The sequence below is a fragment of the Prinia subflava genome, chromosome 16 (genome assembly GCF_021018805.1).
Source record: "Prinia subflava isolate CZ2003 ecotype Zambia chromosome 16, Cam_Psub_1.2, whole genome shotgun sequence".
NCBI lineage: Eukaryota > Metazoa > Chordata > Aves > Passeriformes > Cisticolidae > Prinia > Prinia subflava.
This window is the reverse complement of record NC_086262.1, coordinates 11951185-11977940: the sequence shown is the minus strand read 5'-3', so window position 1 is coordinate 11977940 and position 26756 is coordinate 11951185. Positions and strand designations below refer to the sequence as shown.

At 58.2% G+C, this 26756-nt stretch overlaps 3 protein-coding genes across 8 annotated transcripts; 1 reads left to right on the top strand and 2 right to left on the bottom strand.

Moving 5' to 3' along the window:
• Positions 1-608: 608 nt before the first annotated feature.
• TNIP1 (TNFAIP3 interacting protein 1) lies at positions 609-14584 on the top strand. Of its 6 annotated transcripts, none has more exons than XM_063413906.1 (18): positions 650-805; positions 6450-6620; positions 7613-7735; positions 8018-8100; positions 8319-8387; positions 10093-10284; positions 10454-10548; positions 10626-10701; positions 10941-11030; positions 11276-11341; positions 11491-11622; positions 11707-11835; positions 12148-12264; positions 12578-12703; positions 13018-13098; positions 13221-13415; positions 13661-13751; positions 14095-14584. In XM_063413906.1, the coding sequence occupies exons 2-18, from the start codon at positions 6488-6490 to the stop codon at positions 14118-14120; spliced, it is 1824 nt and encodes a 607-aa protein (XP_063269976.1). In that variant the 5' UTR covers positions 650-805; positions 6450-6487; the 3' UTR covers positions 14121-14584. The 6 variants fall into 6 exon arrangements, with proteins under 6 accessions (XP_063269979.1, XP_063269976.1, XP_063269974.1 ...); XM_063413904.1 differs by having other exon boundaries at positions 10938-11030; XM_063413903.1 differs by having other exon boundaries at positions 10938-11030; positions 11491-11626; positions 11711-11835.
• A 644-nt stretch (positions 14585-15228) lies between these two features.
• Positions 15229-18233, bottom strand: GPX3 (glutathione peroxidase 3). The gene is made up of 5 exons (XM_063413910.1): positions 17850-18233; positions 16681-16834; positions 16342-16459; positions 16050-16149; positions 15229-15959 (listed from the first exon to the last, which is right to left on the bottom strand). The coding sequence occupies exons 1-5, from the start codon at positions 18216-18218 to the stop codon at positions 15747-15749; spliced, it is 954 nt and encodes a 317-aa protein (XP_063269980.1). The 5' UTR covers positions 18219-18233; the 3' UTR covers positions 15229-15746.
• A 4469-nt stretch (positions 18234-22702) lies between these two features.
• Positions 22703-24504, bottom strand: SMIM3 (small integral membrane protein 3). Its single transcript, XM_063413938.1, has 2 exons — positions 24345-24504; positions 22703-23697 (listed from the first exon to the last, which is right to left on the bottom strand). Exon 2 carries the CDS (start codon positions 23694-23696, stop codon positions 23517-23519), a length of 180 nt encoding a protein of 59 aa, XP_063270008.1. The 5' UTR covers position 23697; positions 24345-24504; the 3' UTR covers positions 22703-23516.
• Positions 24505-26756: the final 2252 nt, after the last annotated feature.

Genomic DNA, 26756 nt, shown 5'->3' with positions numbered 1-26756 from the left:
ACACATATATTTAATAAAACTCCACCACCTTCTCTTTGTGGCAAAACCAACAGAAGAAAGAAAATCAGGTAGCTGTTGAGTGAGTCCAGGCATTCCCTGTGCTTGGTGCACCTCTGACTGATTTCGGTTGTTCACCAGGGCACAATTCCAGCAGCAGCACAGAGCAGAAGGATCCCTGGAATACACGGTCCGGTTAGAGGGTGGAATTCCTCATTTAACATTAACTTGGAGGCTCCTTGGGGAATTCTCCCTGCCTCAGAGGAATGTCAGCCTCGGCTGGGTGGCAGCACCACCCTCCTCCTTCCCGGGGCCGAGGCCACCGGAGAGCTTGAGCACGGCCTCCCCTCAGCCCCCGCTGCTCCAGCCGGGGGACGCGAGGAGCCCCCCTCGGCCCCGCCATTTTGTGTCTGCACAAGCCGGGGGAGCCGCTGCGGGGCTCGGCCTCGCCGCTCCCCTACCAGCACAACCTCCCGCAGGAAGAAGGCGCAGGTCGGCTGATGCCGCCCCACCAAGCCGGGCGAGACCTCCGTGCAGCCCCGGGGAACCCACAGGACACAGGCCCAGTGACGGTGCCTCCGCCATGACAGGCACCTTCCCCGCCACCTCCCCGCCCTCCCCTTTATACCCGCCGCCGCGCGCCGATTGGCTGCGCCGCCTGTCCGTCAGGCTGGGAATTTCCCGGGGGCGGAACCAGCCCCGGTGCTGGTGGCGGAGCGGAGGGACCCGGACCGAGACCCCGACCCCGATCCCGGCCCCGATCCCGACCCCGATCCTAGCGGCGGCCCCGCCGTGGGGCGCACGGCAGGTGAGCTCGGAGCGCTGCGGGGCCCTGCCGCCCTCGCGGACAGGAGCCCTGCCCGGGGCACCGGGGTCTTACCGGGCACCGGGGTCGCGCCGCCCCAGCGAAGGGGCCCGGGTCGGAGGGAACTGCCGGGATCGGGGCTGCGCGTTGCCCTTATCTGGCCGGTTTTCGGGCTCTCGGGCCGCTCGGGTGGTCGGGGTGAGACCCCCGGAGGGGGCCAGGGCCGCGCCGTCCCCCGGGGATTTGTCCCGGAGCCGCCCGGTGTCGCGGGCTGTCGCGGTAATCGTGCGGTGCCTCAGTTTCCCCTCTCCCAGCCAGGGCGGGGGCTGCCGCCGCCCCCCGCGGGGGCCGGGCTGGGTGTCTGTGTTCGCGGCGGTGCGCGGGGGCAGAGGAGGAGGCTCGGCGGGGTTGGGTGGGGGTCCCGCAGCCCCCCGGGCGGTGCTGATGCCCGGGGCGGCCCCGCTCCTCCCTCGCCCCGCCTTGCACAACCGCGGCGTTTCCCCGGGCCCACGCATCTGCCTCCCGTCTGTCCCTGCTCTGCGATCCCCCCGGGCAGGGCCGGTTCGTGGGCGCCCTCCTGGGGGGCTGCGGCGGCCGTGGCCTCAAGGACCCTCCTGTCCGTGCTGTTTTCCTTTCTCTTTGACTTTTTCCTTCTGGTCCAGCCGTGTGTGTCCGCATCGGATGCTGATCCAAAGGCTGGAATAACTGGAGCAGGGATGGCAGCATCCTTCTCTTTTGGGAGGGAGGTACAGCTTGTCTGCCCCTTTTCCCTCCCTCAATTCCATGCTAAGACCCTCATGGAGGGCAGAGAGAAAAAAAATAGAAAGGATGCTGCCTGTCACTGCTGCTTTTGGTGAGAATAGCTCCGGATGGGTCTCACGGGGATCTGCATCCTCTCAGAAATGTGGCTATCTTGTTCCCGTGTCCCTGGCACACAGGTTGGCCCCTGTATCAAGAAGTCAAATGCAGCCTTTCCCCTTGACCTGGTTACCCCCATCACTTGGCTGGGTTATTCCCACCACCTGGGGGAATGGGAGCTGTTCTGCTGCCACAAGCTCTTTTGGAGTGCACATTTCATGGAGAGCGCTGTCAGATGAAGCGTTCCGGAGACCGGACTTTGGGCACTGGGATGAGTTGTGGAGACAGGAAGGCTCCAACCAGGCACGTCCTTGAGAGCTGTCTCTATGGTGAGGTGAAGTAAGCAAGAAGAAAACAGGAGAGCCTCTTTGCTGCCTTTGGCATCGTTCCTGGTTCTGCAAGAAATCCCACGACGCCCTTTCGGCCCGACCTACGCCAGGCAGACCTAGTTAGCACAGGGCTGTGGCAGCTGGTACAAAACTCTCTTGGGTGGAGGAAACCGAACCGTCTACTCTTGTGGCATTGCAGATTTTGTTTTGAAGCAGCAGTTATTACACTTTGGGTGGCGCTTTGCTGGTGTAGCTTTGTGGTGCCACTGTCTGCTGCCGGCTTGGTTGTTGCCAGCTGAAGCACACCAAGTTGGACAGGAGTAGCCTGGAAGCAAGAAAAAGGCTAGAAGGGGTGGCTGTGCCTTGTTCTGCTTTGGAGTGCTGTGACAAGCAGCCATGATGCTGCTGAGCTCTGCAGGGAGAAGTGGAGCAGGAAGGATGAGCCAGATGTCTTTGCAGCAGAAGATGGGGTCTTGCATAAATCTAACCCCCATGCTGCCACTAGAACATCACCACCATGGCTGGCTGCTTGTCCTGCCTACACTGAAGCTTGGGCCCATCCCGAGAAGCTCTGCAGCTGTGCATGGTTACCTGTGTTTGTAAACACACCCAGGGAAATGCTTTATTTTCTTTGTGAGCAGCCTTGTCAGAATTAGGTTGTTTTGTGAAGCCTCTTCAGGAGGTGGGTTTTTCAGGCAAGGGTGGGCTTTCTTGCTGGGGGACATCTTTAATACCTGCTGTGTTTTGGGTAGGGCCCTTGCCTTTCCCACCTCCTTATTGTGGCTAAACTGGCTGGAAAGGAACACAATGCAAGTGGAGGTTCAGACCTTTCCCTTTGAGATCTGAGCCTTGCAATGCCTGCTTTCCTCTTCTTTTATTACTTCCAGCACATTGGACTGCAGTGCCCAAAACATCTCATTATTGCTGCCTCCTAAGGCCATCTCTACTTTTGCTTTCCTGCAAATGAGACCAGTCCAGCAGTCCAGGAATTGTTGTCCCCTGTCTGGGAAACTACTGGAACCCTGTAGAAGAAAACCAGTCTGGGGGCTACAGTGTTTTCCAGTAAAATGATCAAACAAACAAACAAACAAACAAAAATCATTCCATGGTGTCTGAGTGGCTTTTGCTTTCCCTCTGAGGAGGCATCCGGGGACCCAGCAGCCCTAGTCATGGGAAAATTATGCTGGCAGCCTGCAGGGATTTGCTTTCACCTCCTGTGATCCTGGTGCGGAGGAGGCTTCCTGTGAATGTTGTACACTGGAGTAAGGAAAACCCCCTTCTCCTTAGGGTGGGAACTGAAGAGCTGCCAAGCCTGCAACTCTGGGAGGCTGCTCCCCACCCTGGGGTCACTGACAAGAGCAAACCCCCAGCAGTGCCAGCCCCCTCCTGCACAGCTTCACAGGCTAAGCCTGGGTATCTTCAGCATTCAGTAATTTTAAAGTAGGAATCACATCCTTCTGCCACTTCTGCATGGCTGGTACAGTGATGGCTGTGGCAGTGCTGCGTGTTGTTCGGGGTGACAGCAGTGACAGCTCCAGCTCACTCCCAAGCCACAGCACAGCTATTTAAACACCACTCTGCTTTCATCTTTGCCCGTGAGCCTCCTCTGCCCACTCACACTCTCATTCTCTGCTTTTGCTGAGTTGCCATAAAAATTTGCTACCTAAAGGTCTTGGTGTCCCACATGGAACCAGCAACGCCCACAGGTACCCATCTGGCAATCCCTGACAGCGGCTGGGCATGGAGCCAGTGAGCTGCAGCCAGGCAGCCACAGTCTGAGCCTGGTCCTCAGGGCTGTGAAATGCTGTCAGATCACTTTAGGAACTGTTGACTGGAAAGAGGGAAGTGTTTTCTGGTGGTTTGGTGGTTTCTGCTGGCGTTTGTGGTAGTCCATGTTTTCTTTGTGTATCTAACCACTGTTAGGTGCTGGTGTATGGTCCCCTCTCTCCTCCCCTCGTGTTTTTATTGAAATGAGACTTTTTCACTGTAAATCTCACCTGTCAGAACTCTTAAGGAAAAAAAAACCACAACAAACCAAGACTGGGATCAGTGACTTGGTCTCTGTTCCCCAGGGTGACCTCTGTGTTCCAGCGGCTCCTTGCAGAAACTGGACTGTGCCTCCACTCCAGGAAAACCCACCCTGTCCCCAGTGATGGCCTGGAATGCTGTGGAAACCCCTCCCTCTTGCTGGCTATTGTTTGCTGGTGAATTTGTGGCTGGTCCGTGCTTCCGTCAGCTGGAGATAGTCCAGTTCCTCTCCCCAGCTGTTGTTTGAAAACAGCTCCTGTGGTCCCTTTGCTACAATCTCCCTGGTAGGGTACAGACCTTGAGTAGAAAAGTTCTTGATAGAATCTTGAGAATAGGGATATCAGAGGTTTGCAGTGGCTGCATCCATCTGGGAGAATATGGGATCACTGTGAATGAGCTGTTTGGCAGGGTGGTCAGTGCAGCAGGACACTGATGGATTCCTGCAGGGGTGCACAGGGGACAGTACCTCCCGTGTGCTATGGGACAAGGCAGAAAACCTCCAGGTTTGGGGTCTGGCATTAAGAGAATGAGGACTGGTATTTCAGGCTGCTTCCAAGCCACATGAGGAGATGGTACCGCAGGAGAGGGCAGCTCTTCCCTCTTCTTCCTCCTCTCCCTACCTTCCCTTACACACACCTGGGCTCATCCCAGTGCAGGATGCAGATGCCCCACAAGATGGTCACTGTAGGGTGGGTTTGGAACCCAGCTCCTCCCAGAGCCCCAGGTCTGGAGCAGCATGTGGTGACGGGACAGCAGTGAGAAGCAGGCTCGGGTCCCCAGCCAGCCTGTCACACCATCCCCATCCTCCACCAGGCTAGCCAGGCAGGTAATGTGGCCAGAGGTGATGGCATTTCCCAGCTATGAGGGTCCCACTGGCCTGTGTGCTGGGCTCATCCAGCCTGGCCTTGGTCACTTCCAGGGATGGGGCATCCACAGCTGCTCTGGGCACCCTGTTCTGGTGCCTCACTCCCTCACAGTAAAGAATCTCTCCCTATACCTAATCCAAACCTGCCCTCTGTGTAAGACTGGCTGTGACAGTGCTGCCATCGCTGGGACCCACAGCTCAGAAATGGCCCTGATTCTTCCACAGCTTCCTGTCAGCTTCTCTGGGCTCCAGGAACAGCCTCTCCTCAGCTCACCCCACACCACCACAGCCGGGCAGTTCCAGCTGTTTGGGACAATGTCACTGGCTCCCCATGGGGGGCTTGGCAGCACCCACACAGCAGGAGGATGATGAGACACACCAGTGCATCTTCCAAAAGCAGTGTGCTGCTGAGGCCAGGACAAATTCCCTGTGGCCGAGGCAGGCGTTAATTGCTGCTCCAGTTGTGGATGCTGCCAGGTGGCAGTTGTCATCTGGAAAGTCCCTGCCGCTCCCTGGCAGGCAGGTTATCCAAACTGGAGATCAGCCTTCATCGCTCATGGCATAAGCATTAGTCTGAGGTTGAGGCAGTTTCGGGTACAGGCTACCCCCTTCCCCTTTCTAAATGCCTTCTCTCAGCCCCCTCCTGCTCACCAGCTGTCTTGGCTGGCGGAAGAGCACTTTGGGGTGCTCCTGTTGTGCCCCCAGGCAGCATCCCAGTTTCAGCTGGCACCAGGACCTTCTCAGCTGCTGCTCTGCTCCATGGAACAAGCTGGCATCAGGGGGTTAGTTCTAATGAGTTGTACTGTGATTCACAGCTGCTGCTTTATCCCCCAGGAGATGGGTGAGACCTGGAGCCAGGATCCTGCCCAGCTGTCCCCAGGCAGACTTTAGCAAGGGGGAGGCCTTAGGCTACTGGAAAGTGCAAGGAATTGGAAAAGCAATTAGCATACTGCTTGCGGGTGTTTTGTCTCCTTGGGCTTTGCCCAGATGTTTCCTGTGCCCAATTCAGGAAGCTGTGCTTCTGGCAGCCAGTTTTTCTGGCTGAGCAGGAGGACAGAGTGGGTCCCTGCCTGGCTCCTGGGGCTTATCCCCCAATACAGCCCAAACTTCCCTCCAGCTGCTGGTTAAGGCTTTTGGAGTTGCAGACACTGCCCCTCCCCAAACAGCCCCTCACAAGCCTCTATGCACCCCAGAAATACCATATGTTGAGCAGGATGCCCTGGTGACAGTGCCCAGGTGTGCTCTGGTGTGGGTGAATGCTCCATCCCTCCAGAGGGTTGCAGCCTTCTCTGTGACTCCAGTGCCCTTCATGGGTGAGAGCCAGCCCCAAGTGGGGCTGCTGGTGATGCCTCCTCCTGTGACAGTTCTCATGGCCGTGAGTCACCCCGACACGTTCGCCCCAAGCAGGGCTGGAGGGGGAAGTGCCTTCACCTGGGTCACTTGTTGGCTGGCTGGCGAGCAGTGAGGCACCAGCACAGCACCCTAGACCCCTGTCTGGTCAGGAGCAGGGGACTGTGGCACCACCTGGAGCCAGAGGAAGGTGACACCGTGCTCCATTGCCTTGCAGGGATGCCTGGCTGGGAGGTAGGCGACTGAACAGCAGGCATGGAAGGGAGAGGACCCTATCATATCTATGACCCTGGTGGGGGCTCAGAGGAGAATGGATGCACGGCCTTGGAGCGGCTGGTGGAGGAGAACGCCCGGCTGAAGGAGAAGATGCAAGGGATCAAGTCTATCGGTAACTGCTGCCTGCCAGGGGGATGGGATTTGCCTTTGGGGCAGCCCAGCCTGTGTTTGTTGCTTGGCTGAGGAAGGGTGCTGGTAGAAGCTGGGGATCTTGGTACTGGGGCAGCAGCAAAGCTCTCCCTGTCCTGGCAGGTTGAGCAGGATGTCTGAGCTTTTTCACATGGCAGTGCAGAGGGAGCAAGAATTTTGCTGAACTTCTGGGGTGCTTTATGGTAGAATAAATGGCTGGGAAGAGAAAACAAGTGCTGGAGCAAGGACGGCACCTTGGAGTTTGTAGGTTCTGGAATCTGTTCTGCTTTTGGTAAAAATCTCCACTTCCTGCAAGCCCTGTTGGGCCAAGGGCTTTTCCCAGGTGTTTCTCAAGGAACCTGATGTTGAGTGCTCCCTGCAGCAGCAGGAACATGCCAGTGTTGAAATGTTCCAGCTGAGTTGTGCCACCCTCTTTCTTCTTGTCAGCCTTCCCCCGCTCACACCCCCAGTTTTGCTTTCTGTCTCATGAGCCAGCTTCCTCCTTTGAGTCCTGCTTCTGCAGCCGAATTTCCACCTGCCTCGTGATTCCTGTTGTGTCACCATGCTCTTACCTGGGACAGGGACTCACTGGTGTGACAGCAGCCCCCCCTCATCGGGGGAGGATTGCATTGTTCATGCCAGACCCCAAAGTGGGGAGCTTGGACCTGTAAGTCCACCACTCAGGCTTAAATTTGTCTCCTCTGCTTCCCAGAGGAGACCCTCTGAGAGCCACAGTGGTGCCTTCTGCCTCCTGAAACCAGTCCTCTAATGTGTCAGCATGAGGATTTCTGAAACCAGTGAGCCGCTGATCCAGCTTTGCCATTGGATTTATCCCAGAATAGTTGTTTCCAGATGAAGAAGGACTATTCTGGGCATTGCTCCAGCCAGACAGGGTTTTTGGTGCTGGTGGATGGGGCTACTGCAGGACAGGCCCTTGGGGAAGGAGGCTGACCATCCATCTGTTGCCCACCACAGGAGAGCTTCTGGAGGAGTCCCATGTGGAGGCATCCAAGCTGCGGCAGAAGGCAGAGGATCTTGTGAAGGACAACAAAATGTTGATTGGATCACCTTCCTTGGAGGAGTTGGTGGAAACCGGAGGTAGGAGATGTGAGGCTCATGGGAGAGGAATAACCTGATGGCTCAGAATCCTGAGCTGGGGGGAAGGGAAAGGCTGTGCAAGAGACTTTAATGAAGGTCCCTTGCAGCTGTGTCATCTCTGGAATGTATCAAACCACTGCCATCCTCCCTTGTAAATGGAGGTTTCTGTCCCATCCCCATAGATGGGGTAGAGATCCTCCATCAGTGCCTGTCCTTGCAGGGGTCTGAGAGAGGCCCTGCTCTCCAAAAGGCTCATGGCTGTGTCCTCTCCCCTCTCCGCAGCCGTCGGCCCTGATCCCAGCTTTGCACGGGCAGCCCCGGGCAGTGCCCAGCCAGACGTGGAAGCACGGAAATCACCTCCGAGCGTGAGTCTGCTGAGTGTAGATGTTGGCATGGCTGAGAGGGAGGCACTGTCCATCTAGTTAAAGCAAAAGGAGGCAGGCTTTGGCATCTAGAAACAAGGATGGACCTAAAGAAGGGGGCAGCTCTTCTGCTGTACTCCTGGTGGTCCCTCTCTTTGTGTGGTGGGCATCTTGGGGTGCCGTTCCCTGGGGAGCTCTGACCTGGCTGCCTCCCCTTGCAGGGATCCTCCTCAGAGTTTGAGGTCGTTGCCATCGAAGCGCAGGGGTTTCCCCAGGAGAGCAGGAGAGTGGTGAGTGGCCGTGGTGCCTGCAGGATTTGGTCTTGGTGGCTGGGGAGTTGAGCAGTGTCAGGGGTTTGAGGGTGTGCAGGGCTGCAGTTCTGTGCCCGGGCAGGCCCCAGCAGGGCTGGCTGACCCATGTCAAGGCAACTCTTGGGCAAACCACAGAGGAGGGATAAACTAGGCAAGGGTCCTCCCCCAAACATATCTGGCCTGGCTGGGCCTGTGCGAGGGGCCAGTGAAGCAGCCCCAGCCAGATGGGGACACCAATGTCTGGAGATGCCACATGACAGTGACAGGAAGAGCTGTGACAACCCAAGTAGCTGTCAGTGATGCTCTGATATTCAGCTGGTGCCCACACTGGGTGGAATGACCAGGTCTCCAAGCCCTTTAATTGCTGACAGGGTCTGCCCTAGCCAAAACACCTCTGTGTGCTCCATTTGCTGCCACCTGAATTGTCATTGCCCCAGCCTGTCCTGCTCTGGTTTTTTGTGTGATGGAATGGAGGGGTAAAAGGAATGGGGAGCCCAAGGGGAATGATCATCAGCTGGCACCACATGGTACCAGTAAGAGGACATGCTCTCGTTGCACATCCTTGTTCACATTGGCCAGAGAGGCTCGTGGAGGGGTTGAGTCTTCCTGGATGCACCTGGGGTGCAGCTGTGAGGTGGTGGAGAATGGAATGGGGTCTGCTTGGCCACCAGCTGCTGGTTCCTGAGCTGGTTCCAAGTCCTGTGCTTACATGTGGGTTGTCCCAGCTTGGGTCCTCACTGCCTCCCTTGCCGGCAGACACAGGTGGGAGGAGCTGCCTGTTTTGTGCCCCACACACACGTTCCCACAGCAGGTTTGGGGCTGTTAACTCCGGGGTCAGGGTGCTGGGGACACACTGGGCTGCCCTGTGGTGCAATCTGGGACATTCTTACAGGCAGCAGGTGAGTCAGCAGGGCTGGGAGCAGAGCACGTGTAGGTGTGCCAGCACATCCCCAGCTCCTCCCAGCAGTGCCATGTGTGCCAGCTGCTGTGCCAGCCGCACCTCCTAGGCTATGGAGGAGTTAACCAACCACACCAGAGGAGCATAAACCTCCTGGGGACACTCCCCATGGGCAGGGTACACCCTGACACTGGTGGGTGTGTCCTGACCTGGGCTTTCCCAGCCACTGTTTAAATCCCATGCATCACCCACTTGGCTGTCACCTGCCAAAGGGCTCGGGTTCCTGGTGCCTGGCATGCCACAGCAGCAGGGAGCACAGAAGTAGGACAGGTGGAAGGAGAACATGGGAGTTGGGGTAAGACCACCACCCTTTCCAGCACAGACCAGGGTTTATGTAGAGAGGACAGTCTCAGGAGCTGGGGTTTTTAGTCTCCGTGCAGATGGGAAGAGCTCAGGTGGAGATGAGACCAAGGGTGAAGATGCCTGCATTGCTGTCAGCAATTTGAGAGTGTTTTCTGCTCAGACTGCCAAGGGCCACAGGGAATCCATGAGCTGCTGCCATGTCCTCCTCCACCTGGGGACTCAGTGTGCCATATCCAGCAGCTGGGAATCAGATCTTTACAAAGCTGACACAGTTTTTCATCATACTGAGAGGTGCTGCAGAGTGTCTTGGTGCTGGCCCAGCGCCCAACCACAGCCATGGATGGGACGTGAAGTTGATCTGCCCCAAGAGGAGCTTTACAATGCCCCTTTGACTGGTCTGACCACACTTGATCCCATTCCCAGGACTTGGAGCAGCCGCCGACCGAGGATGCCAACCTGCTGCCCCAGCTGCAGCAGCTGGAGAACACGCTGAGTGGCTGTGCCAAGGAGGCCAGCAAGGACCAGGTCTTTGTGCGCATGGGCTACATGGCCTCCGAGCTCAAGCGCTTGGCCTCCAAGGTGCACAAGAACGAGCAGAGAACGTCGTTCCTGCAGGTGAGCGAGGGCTGGCACTTCATGGAGATATTCCCCCTTCTGTTTTTTCCCACCAAACCCCTCCTGCCCATCCTGAGGTGGACACCCACCTCCTTAGCGTGGCTTGGTGGGAGGTGTGGGTGGCCGAGGGCTGGCCGTGGTCCTCACACTGCCAGTGTTCACCCTCCAGACGCTGTGTGAGACACTGCACAGTGAGAACAAGGAGCTGCGCACCAAGCTGGAGCATGACCTGGAGCAGAGAAACCAGGCTCTGGAGAAGCTCAGGTGAGGGTGGGCTGTGTGGATGGGGACAGGGCTGCTCCGGAAGCTTCTTCCTGCTGACCCATCTCTTCTGCCCACAGGTGTGAGAACCAGGAGCTCCGGAGGATGGTGACACTGAGCAGCCAGGACAGTGGGAAGAGGGAAGCTGCCGAACAGGTGAGGAGGCAGCATCTCCTTGGAGAGGGCTGGGAAGGAGGCAGGGAGCCTGCTGACACATCAGCAAAGATGGCCTCATTTTAATCGAGCCCCCAGTTTGTCCCAGTATGACCAGCAGGACTACTCAGAGTCTCAGGGGGATGGGGGAGGCAGTGGGAGGGGAACTGGCTCAAGTTTAGCCGGCCTTGGGCACAGCCTCCACAAAAGCCCTGAGGGTCCCCCCCGTGCGCGTCCAGCAGAGCGGGGCCATGGTGGAGAAGGCGCCGGGCAGAGAAGAGCTGGAAGCCAAGGAAAAGAAGGTGAAGATCCTGGAGCACCAGCGCAGGGAGGTGAGGACCAGGCTGGGAGGGAGGCACCACTAAGGAGGCGGGGAGTGGGCAGAGGGGGCACAGGGCTGGGATGGCACCGAGAGACTGGGGCAGGGCTTCAGAGCTGCAGGGAAGCACTGCTGGAGCTGGGATCTCCATCCAGCTGGTCCCTGAAGTGCTTTCATGACAGGAGTTGGCTGGGGACCACCACAGCTGGTTCATAGCAGGCTTTGGGCTCCTGTTCAGCCATCCCTCTCTCCCTGCAGCTGCTGGAGGTGAATAAACAATGGGATCAGCATTTCCGCTCCATGAAGCAGAAGTACGAGCAGAAGGTAGGGCTGGGTGCTTGGGGACACATTCCTGCTGGGTGCTGGCTGTGGGCACTCAGAGGAGATGGTGTAGGAAGGTTTGGGGGCTGCCTGTGCCTCCTTTCTCCCAGTGTGGGTCCTTCCAGGCCAACACTCCCACTCCCTCCTGGCAGGTCACGGACCTACACCAGGAGCTGGCTGAGGCCCGCAGGGCAGTGACCGAGCTGGAGTCAGAGCGGGAGCAAAAGCAACGCGATTTTGACCGCAAGCTGCTCCTGGCCAAGTCCCGGATAGAAACAGAGGAGGCGAGTCCCTTGGGAGGGGTGACAGGGAGCTGCCAGCCCTGTAGCCCTGCCCTGGCTGATCTCTCCCCACCCTGGGTCCTGCAGGCAGAGAAGGAGAGGCTGGCCATGGAGGTGAGGGACCTGCAGCAGAGGATGCGGTTCCTGCAGGAGCAGCTGGCTCCGGTCACCAGGCAGCGGGAATACCAGGAAAAGGAGATCCAGAGGCTGAACAAGGTGGGGGCCAGGGCACAACCCCTCACTGCAAAATGTCTTTAATGCTCCCCAGTCTCTTCACCTCTCTCAAATCCAAAACTGACCCTGATAACCCACTCTTGCCCAGGCAGAGACTTGTGTCAGGCCCACTTCTATGAGGCCTACCACATCCCTCTGGGCTCCAAGGAAAGAGGGGTTCAAGGAGGGCCTGTTGTCCCTCTTGCCCCTACCCAGTTACACCCACTTCCTGTGCTGGGCATTTGCCTGGGGCCCTCTAGTGACATCATGGGCCCCGAAATTGCTCTGACCCTGCCCCCTGCTCTTCCTCTGTAGGCACTAGAAGAGGCCCTGAACGTCCAAGCCTCTTCACCACCCATCTTTGCCATGGAGCCGGCAGGGAAGCTGCCACAGCAAGAGCTGCTGACCCAGAATGAGCTACTCAAGCAGCAGGTAGGGCAGAACACGGAGCCCCTGGGCACAGGCAAGGAAATACATGTCCTGAATCTCCAAAGCAAAGAGCCCTGTGTGCCAGCAGCAGCCCAGCAGCTGGGCAGGTGTCAGTGCTGGGGTGGTGGGGGTTAGGAACCCAACTCAGCACCCTCCAGGCATTCATCTGGAGGGGCCACAGCCATGGGCCATCGAGCCAGCCCATATGCCTGGGGCTTGAAGTGGCTGGTGGACTCAAGAGTGGCAGCACAGTGTGGGGTTGCTTAGGGGAGGTGTCTGCTCAGCCAGGTGCACCCACATTCTTCCTTCCTGCCAGGTGAAAATTTTCGAGGAAGATTTCCAGCGGGAACGGAGTGACAGGGAGAGGATGAATGAGGAGAAGGAAGAGCTGAAGCAGCAGCTGGAAAAGCTGCAGAAGCAGTTGGTCCTCTCCAACAACCAGGTGAGCAGCGCTGGGTGCTACTGGCAGCTCTCTGGGAGCCCCATGTCAACCCCATGTGTCTTGGAAATGCTCGCCCCATGTCACAGTCCCTGTACATACCTGAGAGTAGGGGCTGAAGGAGAACAGGAAGGCCAGAGGGGTGTTTTTTCTGCTGCTTGTCACTGCCAGAGCATCTCCTTTCATTCATCTCCTCTTTCTGCACCACTCATGCGGATCTGATGGGGGGAGACTGGTGCAGGCATTCCCTCAGCAACCCTAACCCATGAAGATGGGGGTGGCAGGGTGGGCTCTGCACTAATCCCTCTTCCCCTCAGCTGCGAGCCTCCAAGGATGACTGCCAGAGGGAGAAGGAGGAGAAGGAGAAGCTGAAGAAGCTGCTGAAACAACATAAGCAGGTAGGGATGGGAGGAAGCCCTCCTTGGGCAGAGGGGCTGGATGCTGCAGGTAATGAGTGGTGGTAGGGATGGTGGTGGGCTGCCATTGGGATCTCCCCAGCATCTGTCCTGGTTCATTGCAGGCTTCTGGGGAGAGGCTGCACCCTGAGCCAGGGCCGGGGCCGCTGGGCCCAGCCTGCCCCATGTACCAGTACCAGTACAGTCCCCCCATGGCTCACCCCGTGTACCACGGCTACGACGAGTGGCAGCAGATCCGATACCCGCCAGCCATGCCGGGCGAGCACACTCAAGGACAGAACTTCCACCATTTCCCCCCGGTGAGACTCTGCCTGTGCCAGCAGGAGGGGGAGCAGAGGGTGACATGTGGGTGGGTCTGGGACTCACTGCCCTCCAAGTCCACTGAGTCCCAGAGCAGGGAGCTGAGCACTTGTGTCCTACTGGCATGTGACTGCTCATTCCCTTTCCTCCCCTTCCTTCTCCTCCTCATACTATCAATCAGTCAGAGTGCAGCCTCATGATTCACATCCCAGGTAATTCCCTGTCTCTGTTCTCCCTCCTGCAGTCCGAGTACCCCTGGCGCCCGCCCTGTGCCATGGCTCACAGCCAGAACACCCAGGCAGTGGCTGGGGTGAAACCAGTCCCCAAGGACTTGGGTAAGGCTCAGACCCTCCCTGACAGGGGTGCCCGTCCTTCACCCTGAGACTTGGGGCACATGGGGGAGGGATGGGGACACAACTTTCAGGCAGTGGCCGTTTTCCCTTAGCCCCCACCTCTCATCAGCTGAGGGGATGATTTTGCCATGGGGTTGGTCCCTGCTGCATCCCTGCCAGCATCCTCACAGCACCTAAAGTCAGGCTGAGCCCAAACAGCTCGTGGAGTTAATGGCAGTCGGTGCTCAGGGATAACAACCTTGCCATGGCTGGCATCCCTTCTGTGGGCCATGTGTGAGAATGAAGAACCATGCTTACCCTGTGCCACCCCTCTCTTGTGTCTCAGAACAGGCAGGTCCCGGATTGCCCTAATGCCAAGGACCGGCCACGCTCCGACACCAGTGGAAGAGAAGTAGGGTGTGTGTGTGTGCCCGTGTGTGTGTGTCCAGGAGCTGCTCCGGCTGCCGATGCCTGTGCAAGGACGTGTGCTGCACGTGGGGGCTCAGCAGCGCCTTCCCCCAGAGAAACCATGAAGGAGGGACTAAAGGTGCCATCGTGGTGGCAGCCAGCATGGGGTCAGTCCCCTACGGCCATCCCCTTCCCCACGAGAAGCCAGGCCTGGCATGGCATCACTGTAGACCTGAGCCAGGTCTTCAGGGAAGAGGAGCCGGTGTTTCCCAGGAGCTGTCCCAATCCAGAGCCCCTGGAGGAGCGGGGAACAGCGGGGACTCTCCCAGTGGTGGGAGACCCCACACTCGCAGGCAGGTGCTGGCCGCAGCCATGGCCCAGCCTGAGGGTGGTTGGTGTCTTTGTATTTATTTAAGGACTGAAGTGTGGCTGAGTCTCTCTGGTTTTGTCCTAAAAGCTGCTTCCTGTGGGGCAGCCTCTGCATGGGGATGGGGAGAGGGAGGGATAGCAGGGCTGTTGGTCCCCATGTGCTTGGGTATAGCCATAGAGACAGAGTGCAAGGGGACCCCAACCCTTGCTTGGGCAGCCCAGGATCTGTTGGCCCAAGTGCATGACCCCACCTCCCTCTGTGTGCTGAGCTCAACCCCTCACCCTCCCCTCTTCTGTCCCCACCTCTGCCAGAGCAGGGAAGCCCCTGCTGCCCCCTCTGCCTTTCCATGCAGCAGTGGCCTTAGGGACAGTTTTTGACATTGCACATAGCAAGTCTTGCTTCACGAAATAGGTCTGGAGGGGAAAAAACAAACACAACCCAGTTTCTGTAAGCATGGCTGTCACAGATATGACAGCAGGAAGCACAGGGTTCCAGTATGCTCATCACTGGGGGCTGTCCCATCCCCTTTTGCCCACCTGGACTCACACCCCATCCTGTCTTCAAATGCTGGGCTGTGATGATAAGTCCATGTTTGCAGTTACTGTGGAAAAAATTGAGTTTCTCCTGTCAGGCACTGCTCCCCCCAGGCTGGCCACTGTGCCCCCCACTCTACCCTTCCTACCCCTGGCCAACAAGTGAGGCTTCACATTTGCAGAGCCTTTATTTGGTGTGTCTGTGGTGGGTGGTGAGGGGCTGGCTACCCCTGACCAGGAGAGCAGCACATCTGTGTGCCAGGACCACGGGCAGCCTGAATGCACTGAAGAGCTACTCCGTGCTCGGCACGGTCAGGCCAAGCCCGCCCCAACCAGGGGCTTTCGGGCTGAGCCTTCATGGAGATGTGGTCTCCTGCTCCAGGGACAGCCAGCCCCTGCATCCTCCCACTGCCTGGGATGGTGGAGAGGAGGGAGCAAGCTGGAGGCCAGGAGATGTCACCACCAGGGGTGGAGGTGGGACAGGGGTATTGGAAGTATCCCACTGCCATCGCTGAGGTCTCTGCCACAAGGTTGCCCAGCCCAGCATCCTGACTTGGGGGGTGCCAGAGACGGGAGCAATGGAGGGGACAGAGCGTGATTTCTGCTGCTGGGGAACATCTGGGGAGGGAGTGGAATGGGAAGATGCTGGCCTTAAGCCAGCGGCCCAAGGTGCTGCTGGTCCTGCTGTTAATTTTGGTTCTGCTGCCGCAGCCTCAGGAAGGTGGTGACGTGATTCTTCACGGCAGCGATGTTGGTGCGATGGTACCAGCGCATGACGGGCACGCCCTCGGGGCTCACCAGGAACTTCTCAAAGTTCCACTTGATGTCATGGTTCCGCAGAGGCTCCCAGAAGAGCTTGTTGGGGTTCCCAAACTCCTCCGCCACCGGGGGACAGGCGTTCTGCAAGGGGGAGACAGTGCATCACTGCCTTGCCCCTCCAAAAAGCAAGCTGGGTATGTCCCACTCATCTCCCCTTGCCATAGCACCCACCTTCAGGAAGGTGAAGATCTTCTGCTCATTGGCCCCGTTCACGTCCCCTTTCTTGAACAGCTGGAAGTTGGGAACAAAGCCACCTCCTGGCCGGACATGCCTACAAGACAGGGGAACGGGATGTTGTGCAGTGGACAGCTCTGGGTGCTTCCACAGGGGTGGTGACAGATCCCAAACCCCTTGTTTGGGGGCCACAGCTGCAGTAGCTGCAGCCCATGCTCCCACTGCCTGGCTGGGACCCCAGCAGAGCTGGGGGAGGGAGGTGTCCCACAACCCCCACCACAGTACTCACTTCAGCGCAGGGAGGATCTCTGAGTTCTGGCCAGGTTCCTGCTTCCCAAACTGGTTGCAGGGGAAGCCAAGGATCACGACATCCTGGCTTCTCAGCTCATCTTGTAGTGCATTCAGTTCTGCATGCAAGGAGAGCCAGAAGTGGGTTAGCAGAGGACCGGGCACACCTCCACACCTGCACTCTATCCCTGGGACCATTCCAGTCAGGCTGGGCCCTGGGGAGCAGGCGTTAACCCTTTCCCCAGCTCCCTGAAACAGAATGGTCCACGGGGACATGCCAAAGGCTGCACTTCTGGGCCCTGCCCGTACCCCAAGGTGCCCGTGCCCCCAGGACCCTTACCAACATACTGGTGGGTCAAGCCTCAGTATGTGGCTACGTTGACGAAGAGCACTGTCTTCCCCTTGTACCTCTCAAAGGGGATGTACTCGTCCCCATCGAGGGACACAGCCCTGTAGCTGTAGATGGTGCCATTCACCGACGGGTAGCAATCCACCTGCGGGGCGAGGAGCATCCCGTGGGAGCAGGCTGGGGGCTGCCGGCCACCCCGCTCCCCATCCCCACGGCCAGCAGAGCGAGGGGCCAGCCCTGCTGCTGGCTGCGGGGACGGCTGCCAGCGTTGTGTCCCCTGCCCGTAACGCCGCTGGCAGCAGCCTGGCTCCGGCATGCCAAGGTCGCGCTGGTGGGACAGGCTGACTGGGGCATGCGGATGCACATGGGTCTGGCCGCAGCTGGGGGAATGTTTACCCAACAGGGAGCTGCAGGAAGGCGAGGGGCTGCAAAACAGCCGGAGCTCAAAGGGAGGCCAGCACCCGAATCCCGAGGCACGGGCAAGTGAGCAGGACCCACCAGCTCTGGAAGCGCTGGGGGACAGGGGCAGTGCAGGGGCTGCCGGGTGGGATGGGGAACGGCCCGGGAAGGGTCGGGCTGGAGCATCCGGGGCCACAAGGGTTAACCCAGAGGAGCCCACCTTCTGCCCCCACCAGGGTACCCAGGCTCAGCCAAGTGCCACCGAGAGGTTATTTTGGGAGCTGGCAAGAGGTGAAGTCGCAGGGGCTGCGCTCGAGGAGTGAAGGCTCCGTGGGACTGTGGGGTCCCGGTGGCAAGGTGGGGAGCCTGGCTAGGGGGTGACAGTGTCCCTGCCGCTGGGCTGTGGGGACACGGTGCGTTCCACACCTTGCAAACATGGGGGAACCCTCCCGGACATTGCGTGGAAAAAAGGCCCGTGCTCTGCCCCTAGGGAAGTCCCTTGGGGAGCACATGGCTCTGTACCCCCCTGTCCCCAACTCCAGGATAGCGATTCTTGGCCCTTGGCAAGAACAAACTCAGAGAATCCCCCCGTGATCCAGGCGCCGGCCTTGTCGGGGGAAGGAGGGGGGTCACGGGCCCACCGTGCCGCACCCCTGCCCCGGGGAGTCCTGCAGAGAGCCTTGGGAACAGGCTGTCCCCAGGGTGTCACACAGCCCCCAGACCCCCCTGAAAACCCCGCGGGGGTGTCCCCCTCCTCTTACCTTCTCCAACTCCTCACTTCGCCCCAGCTGGACGAGCCCAGCCAAGACAAGGGGCAGAACCCAGCCGCTGCGGGGGCAGCCCCCCATGGCGGGGCGCGGGGGGCGGGGTGCCGGCACCCCCCGAGAGCCCGGAGCGAGCGGGCAGGGCGAGCGCCGCTGTCGCCTGCTGTCACCTCCGGGCCCGGCGGCCAAGAAATAGCTGCGGGGCTGCGGTGGGAGAGCCAATGGCCGGGGGGGGCCGGGCCCGGGCCGCGTTAACCGTGTGGGCTCTGGGACGGACACACGGACGCACGGACGGACACCGCCCGGGGGTGGCACCACGGCCTGGCGGGGACCCAGGGCACCCATGGGGACACGGGGCAGCGGCATGTGCCAAGGGTTTGTGCAACGTGTTACCCGACCCTGGATTAAACCCGCAAGGTGTGGGGAGAGATATCGGGGGAGGGGGAGAGGTGGAGAGGGGCCAGGGTGGGAGAGGGGACGGGGGCAGAGGTGTCGCAGGGGAGAGGTGCCCCATCGTGTGCAGGCCACCCAGCCAGGGTGACATTTACCCCCCCAAGTGGGGTGTTGGCACCCGAGAAGCAGGGACCAAACCCCCCCGGCAGCAGCCTCGGGGAGGCCGGGCTGGGTTCGGTGGGTGCCGCCCCAATGGCTGCTCGGGCTGGGCTGAGGAAGGTTGATCCCGCTCCTCTCCTTTGTGCCCGGTAAATGAAGGTGCTGCTGGAGGCAGCTCTGGAGGAGGATCCCTCCTGCCAGGGGCTGTTCTGCAGCTCATGGGCTGTGGCTCCATGGTGACCCTGCTGGGGTCAAGGGCAGGGCACTGCTGTCCCTTAGCCCTTGGTGTCCCCAGGGGCAGGAGTTTCCAGGGTCCTGTTTGCTTAGCCAAGGAATGGAAACATTTACCCTGGGCTGTCTCCAAGGAAAATATCCGTGGTGAGGTGTAAATTCCCTGAAATCCCCCAACAAAATTATTCAATGGGAGGATTAACTGGCTAGAGAGGAACTGGGGGAGTTGTGGTTTTCGGGGCAGGCTGCCCTGGGGTGGAGGACAGTATGGGGTGGCAGTGGGTGAGCCTCGAGGGGACCATGAGTGCCAGCATGAGGTTTGGCTTTACTAGAAAGCAGGGTCAGCCCTTCCACGATGCTGTCACTGAGCCAGCTGCTGGAGACACCATCAAGGAAGGGAAGTGTTTCCATGGGTTAAGAGAAAGCTGGGAGCAATCTCCCAGTCCGTGTTCTTCACCAGAAAGAACACCGTGTCCTGGGAAAGGCTGATGCTGTGAGGCTCCAACTGCAGCCTCAGCTGGCGTGGGAGGGCTGGGGGTTGGGTACATCTCCCAGGCACACAGAGGAGCCACGGAGCAGGGGGGCTGTGGGTCTCTCTGTCACTGGCAGCATTTCCCAAAGCTCAAACCTGAACTGCTGCTGGGGGAATGGCTTAGCCCTGCCCTGCCTGGACCCCAAGCAGTGTGGGCTGCTCACCCAGGTCCAGGCAAACCCTCAGGATGCTCAGCCACTGCCTGGGGGCTGCACAGATCCCATCACAACATGCCAAGAGCCAGGCCAGCCACAGGGGTGCTCCAGTCGACTCTCACAGATATGGCTGTGAGTGGAACGAGATGGCTCCTTGCCAAAACCTGTAGGAAACAATATCTGGGGTTTGACCCTCCCCACCTACTTCCCAGGCTCCAGGGAGATTTGAGGCCATGAGGCTGCAGCTCCTGGCCTGCACATCTTTGCACCCTGCAGCCAACAAAGAGCAGTGCTGTGCTCCCCAGCACAGCTCACACTTCTGACCATGACCAGGGCTTGAGCCACCTCCTGTGACAGAGCTGGGACTGACCTGCAGAGCTGCTCAGAGCTGCTCCCTGCCCCACTGTTTCCCACCACAGGAACAGCCACCCACATCTAGCTACAGTGGTGTGTGGCACAGCGTGGTTGTGTCTCTACCACGTGTCCTTGATCCCTGCCACGAGCAGTGAAAGTCTGAGTCACTCCTGAACTCAGTTTTCCTGAAACCAAAATAAAAACAAGGGACCTGTTTATCCAAGTCCTGTCTCCTTGGGTCCCAGTGCCAAATCAGCCTTGGTGGAGGTTGGGAATGGGGAGGGAGCTAATGAGACACAGCCGATAAACTCCCTTTCTGCCAGTGAGCTTCCACGGCATCCCAGGCATGTCACCCAGTGTCCCCAACGTGCTGTGCCATGCCCTGCTGGAGGCTGCATGGGAGAGCCAAGGGGGCCAGGAGCTCCATCAAGACTGTGCTGCCCCACCCTGCAGGATTGGGGTCCCCCTCCTCAAAAAGCAGCTGTGCAGGGCAGGCTGACCCTCGCACGAACCTTCCTGCTCAGTTGTTTTTCCACCAGAGCCGGGTGGGAGCCAGCTCCCGCCTACTGCAGATGTTTGGCAGGAGCCCGGGGTGGGGGGCCAGGCACTTCCAGCTCCCCCAACGCCATGCTGCCGCTGCCACCAGCCTCCCCGGCTGTCCCCTGAGCCACGTGCCGGGGCTGCAGAGACGTTGTGCCAGGCTGCAGGGCTCCAGCTGAGCACAGGAAATGTCACAGCAGCGGTGGGGACCATCTAGTGCTGCCTGCTGGGTTTGTTGAAGAGCTGACCGAGGAATATTTTCATGCAGAGGGACAGGGATGGTGCCAGCAGCGTGGCAGGACAGTGGCAGGGAGCTTGGGCAGCAGCAAGTAGCATTGCCCTGGCAAGCAGCAGTGCAGCTTCCCTCTGGCAGTCTGGCCTGGCATCAATCCCAGGGCAACCTCTGAACCTTTGTTCTAAGTGTGCAACGGGAAGCAAAAGCAAAACAAGCTCTGCCAGGCGAGAGGCCCCAGGTCTTTGAGCACCAGGCTTCCCCAGGCTGCCAGCCTGCAGCTCGGCCAGCCCTCACTGCTCTGCCCCAGCCCGTGTGCTCCCACACACTGCCCTGCTTCAGCAGCAGCCTCCTTGCAGGGCATGGTGCCCAGCACCCTTTGGAGTGGGGGTCCCCCTTCCCAAGTGCCCCCACAGCCCCCAGGCTATGTGCTCTGCCCCCTCCAGCACTGCCATCCCTTCCTTTTCCAGGGGAAGATTTGCTCGCTGTAGAAATGCCCCTGGCCCATTATCCCCCCTTCCCCCTGCAAAGGGAGGCTGCCCAGAGGTGAGGTGAGAGCCAGCATCCTGCCTTCTCCCTTCTGGGACTGCCCCATCTGCCTCCCCCAGCAGCAGCCCCCATGGGCCAGCAGCCAGCTCCTGCCACACGCCAGCACCTCCAGGGGAGCATCCCAGTGGGTGCTGACTCACTCCAGTGCCCACATCACCCTGCCTGCTACAACGTCACCCGAGCAGGACCCGCTTCTCAACAGAAAGGCATTTTTCCTTGGCAAAACTCCATGCAAACACTGCCTCCAAACTCTAGCACTGTTCAGGCACTGAAGCCAGGGCCACAGGGGGGTTTGGTTATCTTGCTCCATCCTGGAGGAGGAATTTCCAACTTGACAGTGTTGGAAATCCAGTTTAAATCCATTCTCTGCCATCCTAATGCTTTAAAAAATGTAGTGGCTTCTCCCTGCCTTACCACTGCTGTCATTTAGCTCCATATTTGTTGTTGTTAGGAGCAAACCTGTCTTTCCAAGGTCTTCCTGGAAATGTTTGCCATGGGTTTGAGACTTCCCAGAAAATTTATACCATGAAAGGAAATCTCTCACTTCCCTCAGCTGCTCTTGACAAGGGGAATGCAGAGGTGGGAACAGCCATCATGTATGGTTGCATGGATGGGGGGAGGTGTTCCATGCATTTCCTCGTGTTTTGCTCCAAACCAGGCTCCCTTCCCAAACCACTCCAGTGTCTGTGGCTTCTCCCCTATTTCTCTCATAGCAAAGCTGCTCAGCTTTTATTCCTGGTGCTGCTGGCCATCCCCACAGTGCCCCCAGGGAAGCAATGCTGGGGTGGAGCTCGGGGGAAAGCAGAGCCAGGGCTGCTCCCACCCTGCACATCTGTAATTTCCTCCAGATGCCGCTGCGTTGTGCCAGCAAGGGAGGGAGAGAGGAAGAAAAACAGGAAAATAACTCCGGTTATTTGCCTCAAACTCTGCAACTCGAGAGGGGAAGAGAGAGTTGACAGCTCAAAATAGAAATATGTTTTTTGGCTGGGCAAGGAATAAATGTCTCCTCCCTCCCAGCACAATCACAGCCAGTGGCTCCAGTGCAGGCAGTTCTGCTCCCCAGGGTCTGAATCCCTGTGGGCTCCCTCCCCAAGGCAGGAGGTGTTTGCCCAAGGTCCTGCTTCCCTGGGAATCTCCTGCCCCTCTGGCCCCACCACCCAATGCAAACCCCAATCTGGCTGTTGTGGTCAAGCCACACAGGGATGGCACACAGGGTTTCCAACACTGCAGGGCTGTTTGCTCTTTTCAGCACAAAAAATGGGATTTAAACAATTCCCACCAGCATCACCGTACTGTTTCCCCACATCCTTGCCTGATTCATCCTGTCAGTTTTGTGACCTTTCTTGCTGTGAGTCACCAAGATGTGGTTTCAGCCCCAGGGCTCCTGCCACACTGACCCGACACGAGGCTGTGAGAGGGAAGAGGTGCTGGAGTGTGAGAATAACAACCACAACCACTGTCACAAAGTCCTGAGGGATCCTTCCCACCCACTGTGTCCAGACTGAGGTTTGCCCTCCTGGATCGTGGGGTTGGGCTGGCAGTGAGCTTCCTGCTGGGCTCCAAGGCTGGACAGAACCTCAGGGACCTTGAGGCAAGGCAGAGGAGGTCAGAGCAGGGAGGGTTTCTGGAGAAGCTGCCAAGTGTCCCAGATCCTGCAAAGCCAGGCACCACCAGAGTGTGGACAGAGCTGCACGACACACTCACATGAAGGATAAAGTCCATTTATTTCATAACAAAGGGCAATACAGGAGCTTATATGATCCCTTGCCAGTGGCTGGGCACAAACCCGCTCCTCTCGCTTTACCTGCTGAGGTGAGGCATGCACAGACTCCCAGCAGGGCTGGTGTGCTGGGCAAACAGTGAGAGCTCTCACTATCAGGTGTGGGGAGTGTGCAGACAGGAGGGCTGGTAGGAACTGAACACACTCCTCTGCTCCACAAGACCCAGAGGAACCAAGAGCCCTGCAGGATTTTCCTACCATTTCAGCAGATAATGGATAGAGGAGAAGCCAGTGCCAGCTGCACGTCTGCTGTGCAGCCAGCACAAGTTCTGTCATTGATGCTTTTAGCCAAGTCCTAAATGCACAACAAGAAGCCACATCCATCTTGCTTTGACTGTTTTTTCCCCAACAACCTTGACAGCTGGGACTCCAAAGAAGAAATAACTTTGTCAGGCTTGCTCCTTGCTGCTTGCCCAGGAAGAGATGGTGTCGCCAGTGAAAGTGAGACCAGCCTGCTTCCCTCACAGGACAGAGATATTTCCAGCTGGACATGTCTGCAAAGTCACATCTCTCCCCACTGCCGCCCGTGCTGTCATTTCCCCCACAGTCCCTGTGAACTCCGTGGGCAAAATGAGCAGTGGGTACCCGGTGAGAGCCAGGTACAGGAGCAGGTCTGGGTGCTGGCCCACCCAGTTCCTGCCCAGGCTCCAGCTCTCAGGGTGCCCCATCAAGGTCCCTGGCACAGGGTGCCATGGCTGTGGCCCCCAGCCCAGCGAGGTGGCCGTCCCCCACCCGTGCCTCACACGATGCCGTTGCGAGTGGGGTGTGTTCGTATTCGGTAGATGATGACTGCAGTGGCCGGGCACAGCACCAGCGCTGTCATGATGAGGACGGTGGCCAGGATGATCAGGACGATGACCCAGATATCCAGGATGTGCTTGGGCAGGTCGGTAGGACTCATGAGGTGAGGGAGGTCCATCCTGCAAGGAAAAGGCAGAGGGGTGGTGGGGCAGCCCTCTCCATCCCTCCCATAGCTGGAGTCCCCCCCCAGTCCCCTGCTGCTCTCTCTCCAGGGACACTTCTGTGGCCAGGTCCAGCTTTCACTTTGCATTCCTTCGAGAGCCTTTGTTAAAAGCTCCTTCCATTACCTCCAGGATTTATAGCATGCTTTGAAGGCACTGGATAAAAGCCCAGGGGAAAACTTCCCTATTAATTGCTACTGCTTGTTACAGGAGCTGATACAGGAAAGCCACAACCGGGTGTCCCGCTGGTCATTCACCGGTGTATCCTCACGTGGGGAAACCGCGGGGTCAGGTCAGCCAGGAGCCCCCTCGTTTCTGGGGACCCCCGTGTGTGTCCCCCACCCGCACCTGGTGCTGAGTCACGGAGTTATCCATCAGCTGAAGGGGACGGAGGGGCCGGGGAGCGGGGACCCCCCTCCACGGGGACCGCGGCTGTGCCCCCGTCCTGCCCCGGCACCTCGGGGGTGGGGGACACGATGCCATGGGGGAGAGGCGGCAGCTGTCTGTGCCCTGCCTGTGTCCTGTCCGTGCCCTGCCTGCCCTGCCCGTGCCCTGCCCGTGCCCTGTCTGTGCCCTTCCCGTCCTACCTGCCCGCATCCCCTTACCTGCGGCGCTGCCAGGCTCCGGCACCCACTCCGAATGCGGCTCCTGCTCCAGCTTCTGCGGGAAGCGACAGCAGCGGCGGATCCCGGCGGGAGAGAGAGACTCCCGCCGGGCGGGAAAGACTCCGCCTGGCCCCGCCCGGCCCGGCCCGGCCCGCGGGGGACGGCAGGGGAGGAGAAGAAGGGGAAGGGGATAGAAGGAAGGAGAAGAAAGGAAAGGCAAGGCACGGCAAGACGTTTTTTTCTACACCAGGATAAAATAAAACCACACTCCATCTCATCCCACCCAGAATGGGGCTCCACTGGGGGAGACCATCTGGAGCTGAACCCGAGGGTCTCAGGGAGGGACCGTGGGGACATTTCACTTCACGGTCCTTAAAAAGGGATCCTCCCTACCCCGTCCTGCCTCAGCAGGGCTCACAGGCACCCACTTGCCCCCAAGACCCAGGGCAAGACCACGCAGAGCCTCCACAGCCGCCCGTATGGAGGTGCCCGCACTCCCCAGGGATTCGGGCAGGGTGATTTACAGAGACACGGGCAGAGAGCATCGCCAGGGAGGGGACAGACCTCAGCCCGCCGGCTGGGAACAGTATTTCTGCTGCCCAGTGGAATATTCCACTCCACTGGTAATGCTGACTGGCAAAAGCAAGACGGGATGCTCCGACTTTCCTTCTGGGACAGAAACTCAGGCTCTGTCATGGTGGGAGCCACACACTGCACCTTTTGCTCCTGCCTTTTCCCAGGGAAACCGGTTGGATTTCTGGTGGTGGAGAGCCCTACGGCGTGCTCTCAAGACACCCCTGGCCTCCAGGCAGCCCCTGGACACGCAGCTCTGCCTCAAACCTCCTCCCTGCCTTCCCAGCAGTGCTCCCTCCAGCTGCTGCAGGCAGATAAAAAGCATGGGGGTTTTTTAATCGAGATCAGTGCAGATCCTCATGGGCAGGGGTTTCCTGTGGAGCTGCAAGCAGCAGGCAGAGGGCAGGGACTGACTGCAGGCACTGTGTGGGGTGGATACCAGGGTGAGGATGGGGGATTCAGGCCACAGGCCAGGCTGGCACTGGTGCTTGTTTGGGGTGTCCAGCAGAAAACTGCATGTGGCTGCTGGTGTGAGCTCTGCCCTCCGCACACAGCACAGCATCCACGGACCTCGTGCTTTCCTGCTGATCCCACGGCATGGGAATGTTCATTCCTGTCAGGATCCTGTCTCAGTGGACATGAGATTGAAGAGAAAACAGTGGGCTGTGAAAAGATCCCCTCCTCTGCTCTGCTCTGGTGAGACTGTTAAAAATGAGACGCTTGACATGGCTAATATATCAAGCAGCAATTTAATAATTAATTAATTAGCATGGTAAAGTGTGAGCAGAGACAGCGCTGGGTACAGTGGAAGGATTTTCCCTTCTGACTGCACACTGATTGCTGGACTTGCTGGTATTTCATTTGCTATATTTATACATATTCATAAGCTTTCTCAGCAGTTTCTATTTCCAATATTTAACATCATTATTCAATACCTATTGTGGTCTATTTTAAATTTCAATATTCCAGGATGTATTTCCAGGATATGTTTTCCAGGTGGTGGGGTCCAGCTTCTAGATGTGGGGTCCAGCTTCTATTTTCTAGATCTATCAATCTTTGATAATGTTCAGTTTTCCTTTTTCAGGAACCATAAATCAGCGAACTTAAGTATTTCTTTCTAGGATGTTTTCCCACCTTCTGTGAAAGGCCTGGGTTCCCTTCTTTTTCCTTCTTTTGTCTAAAAGCCTTTTTACATTCTAAAACTAGAATTCTAAAAATTCTTTAATACAAAACAAGCTTCTAAAGTTATAATTCAAAGACTCTTATTACAGAATTGCTTGAGATTTATAATAGGTAATTGCAAGCAAAAGATTTATTCAAAAACTTCCTCCCACGCTTTCTTCAGTTGTTTATTAGAACTCATCTTTATAACTGTCCCATGGCCATGTTCTACAATTACAATTACACAGATTCTTTTTATTTTCCTGACACAAAACACAACTTTGTATTTCACAAGACCCACCTGGAGCTGTGTCCAGCTCTGGGCCCTCAGTGTAAGAAGGACACGGAGCCGCAGGGGTGACTCCAGAGGAGGCCACGGAGATGTTTGGAACCCCTCTGCCCTGGAGCCAGGCTGGGAAAATTGGGGATGTTCACCTGGAGAAGGCATGGCTCCAAGAGAACTCAGAGCCCCTTCCAGTGCCTAAAGGGGCTCTAAGAGAGCTGGAGAGGGACTGGGGACAAGGGCTTGGAGCGACAGGATAAGATGGAACTGCTTCCCACTGCCAGAGAGCATGGCTAGATGGGATACTGGGAAGAAATCCTTCTCAGGGAGGGTGGTGCGGCACTGGCACAGACCAGCTGTGGCTGCCCCACCGCTGTCAGTGTCCAAGGCCCGGC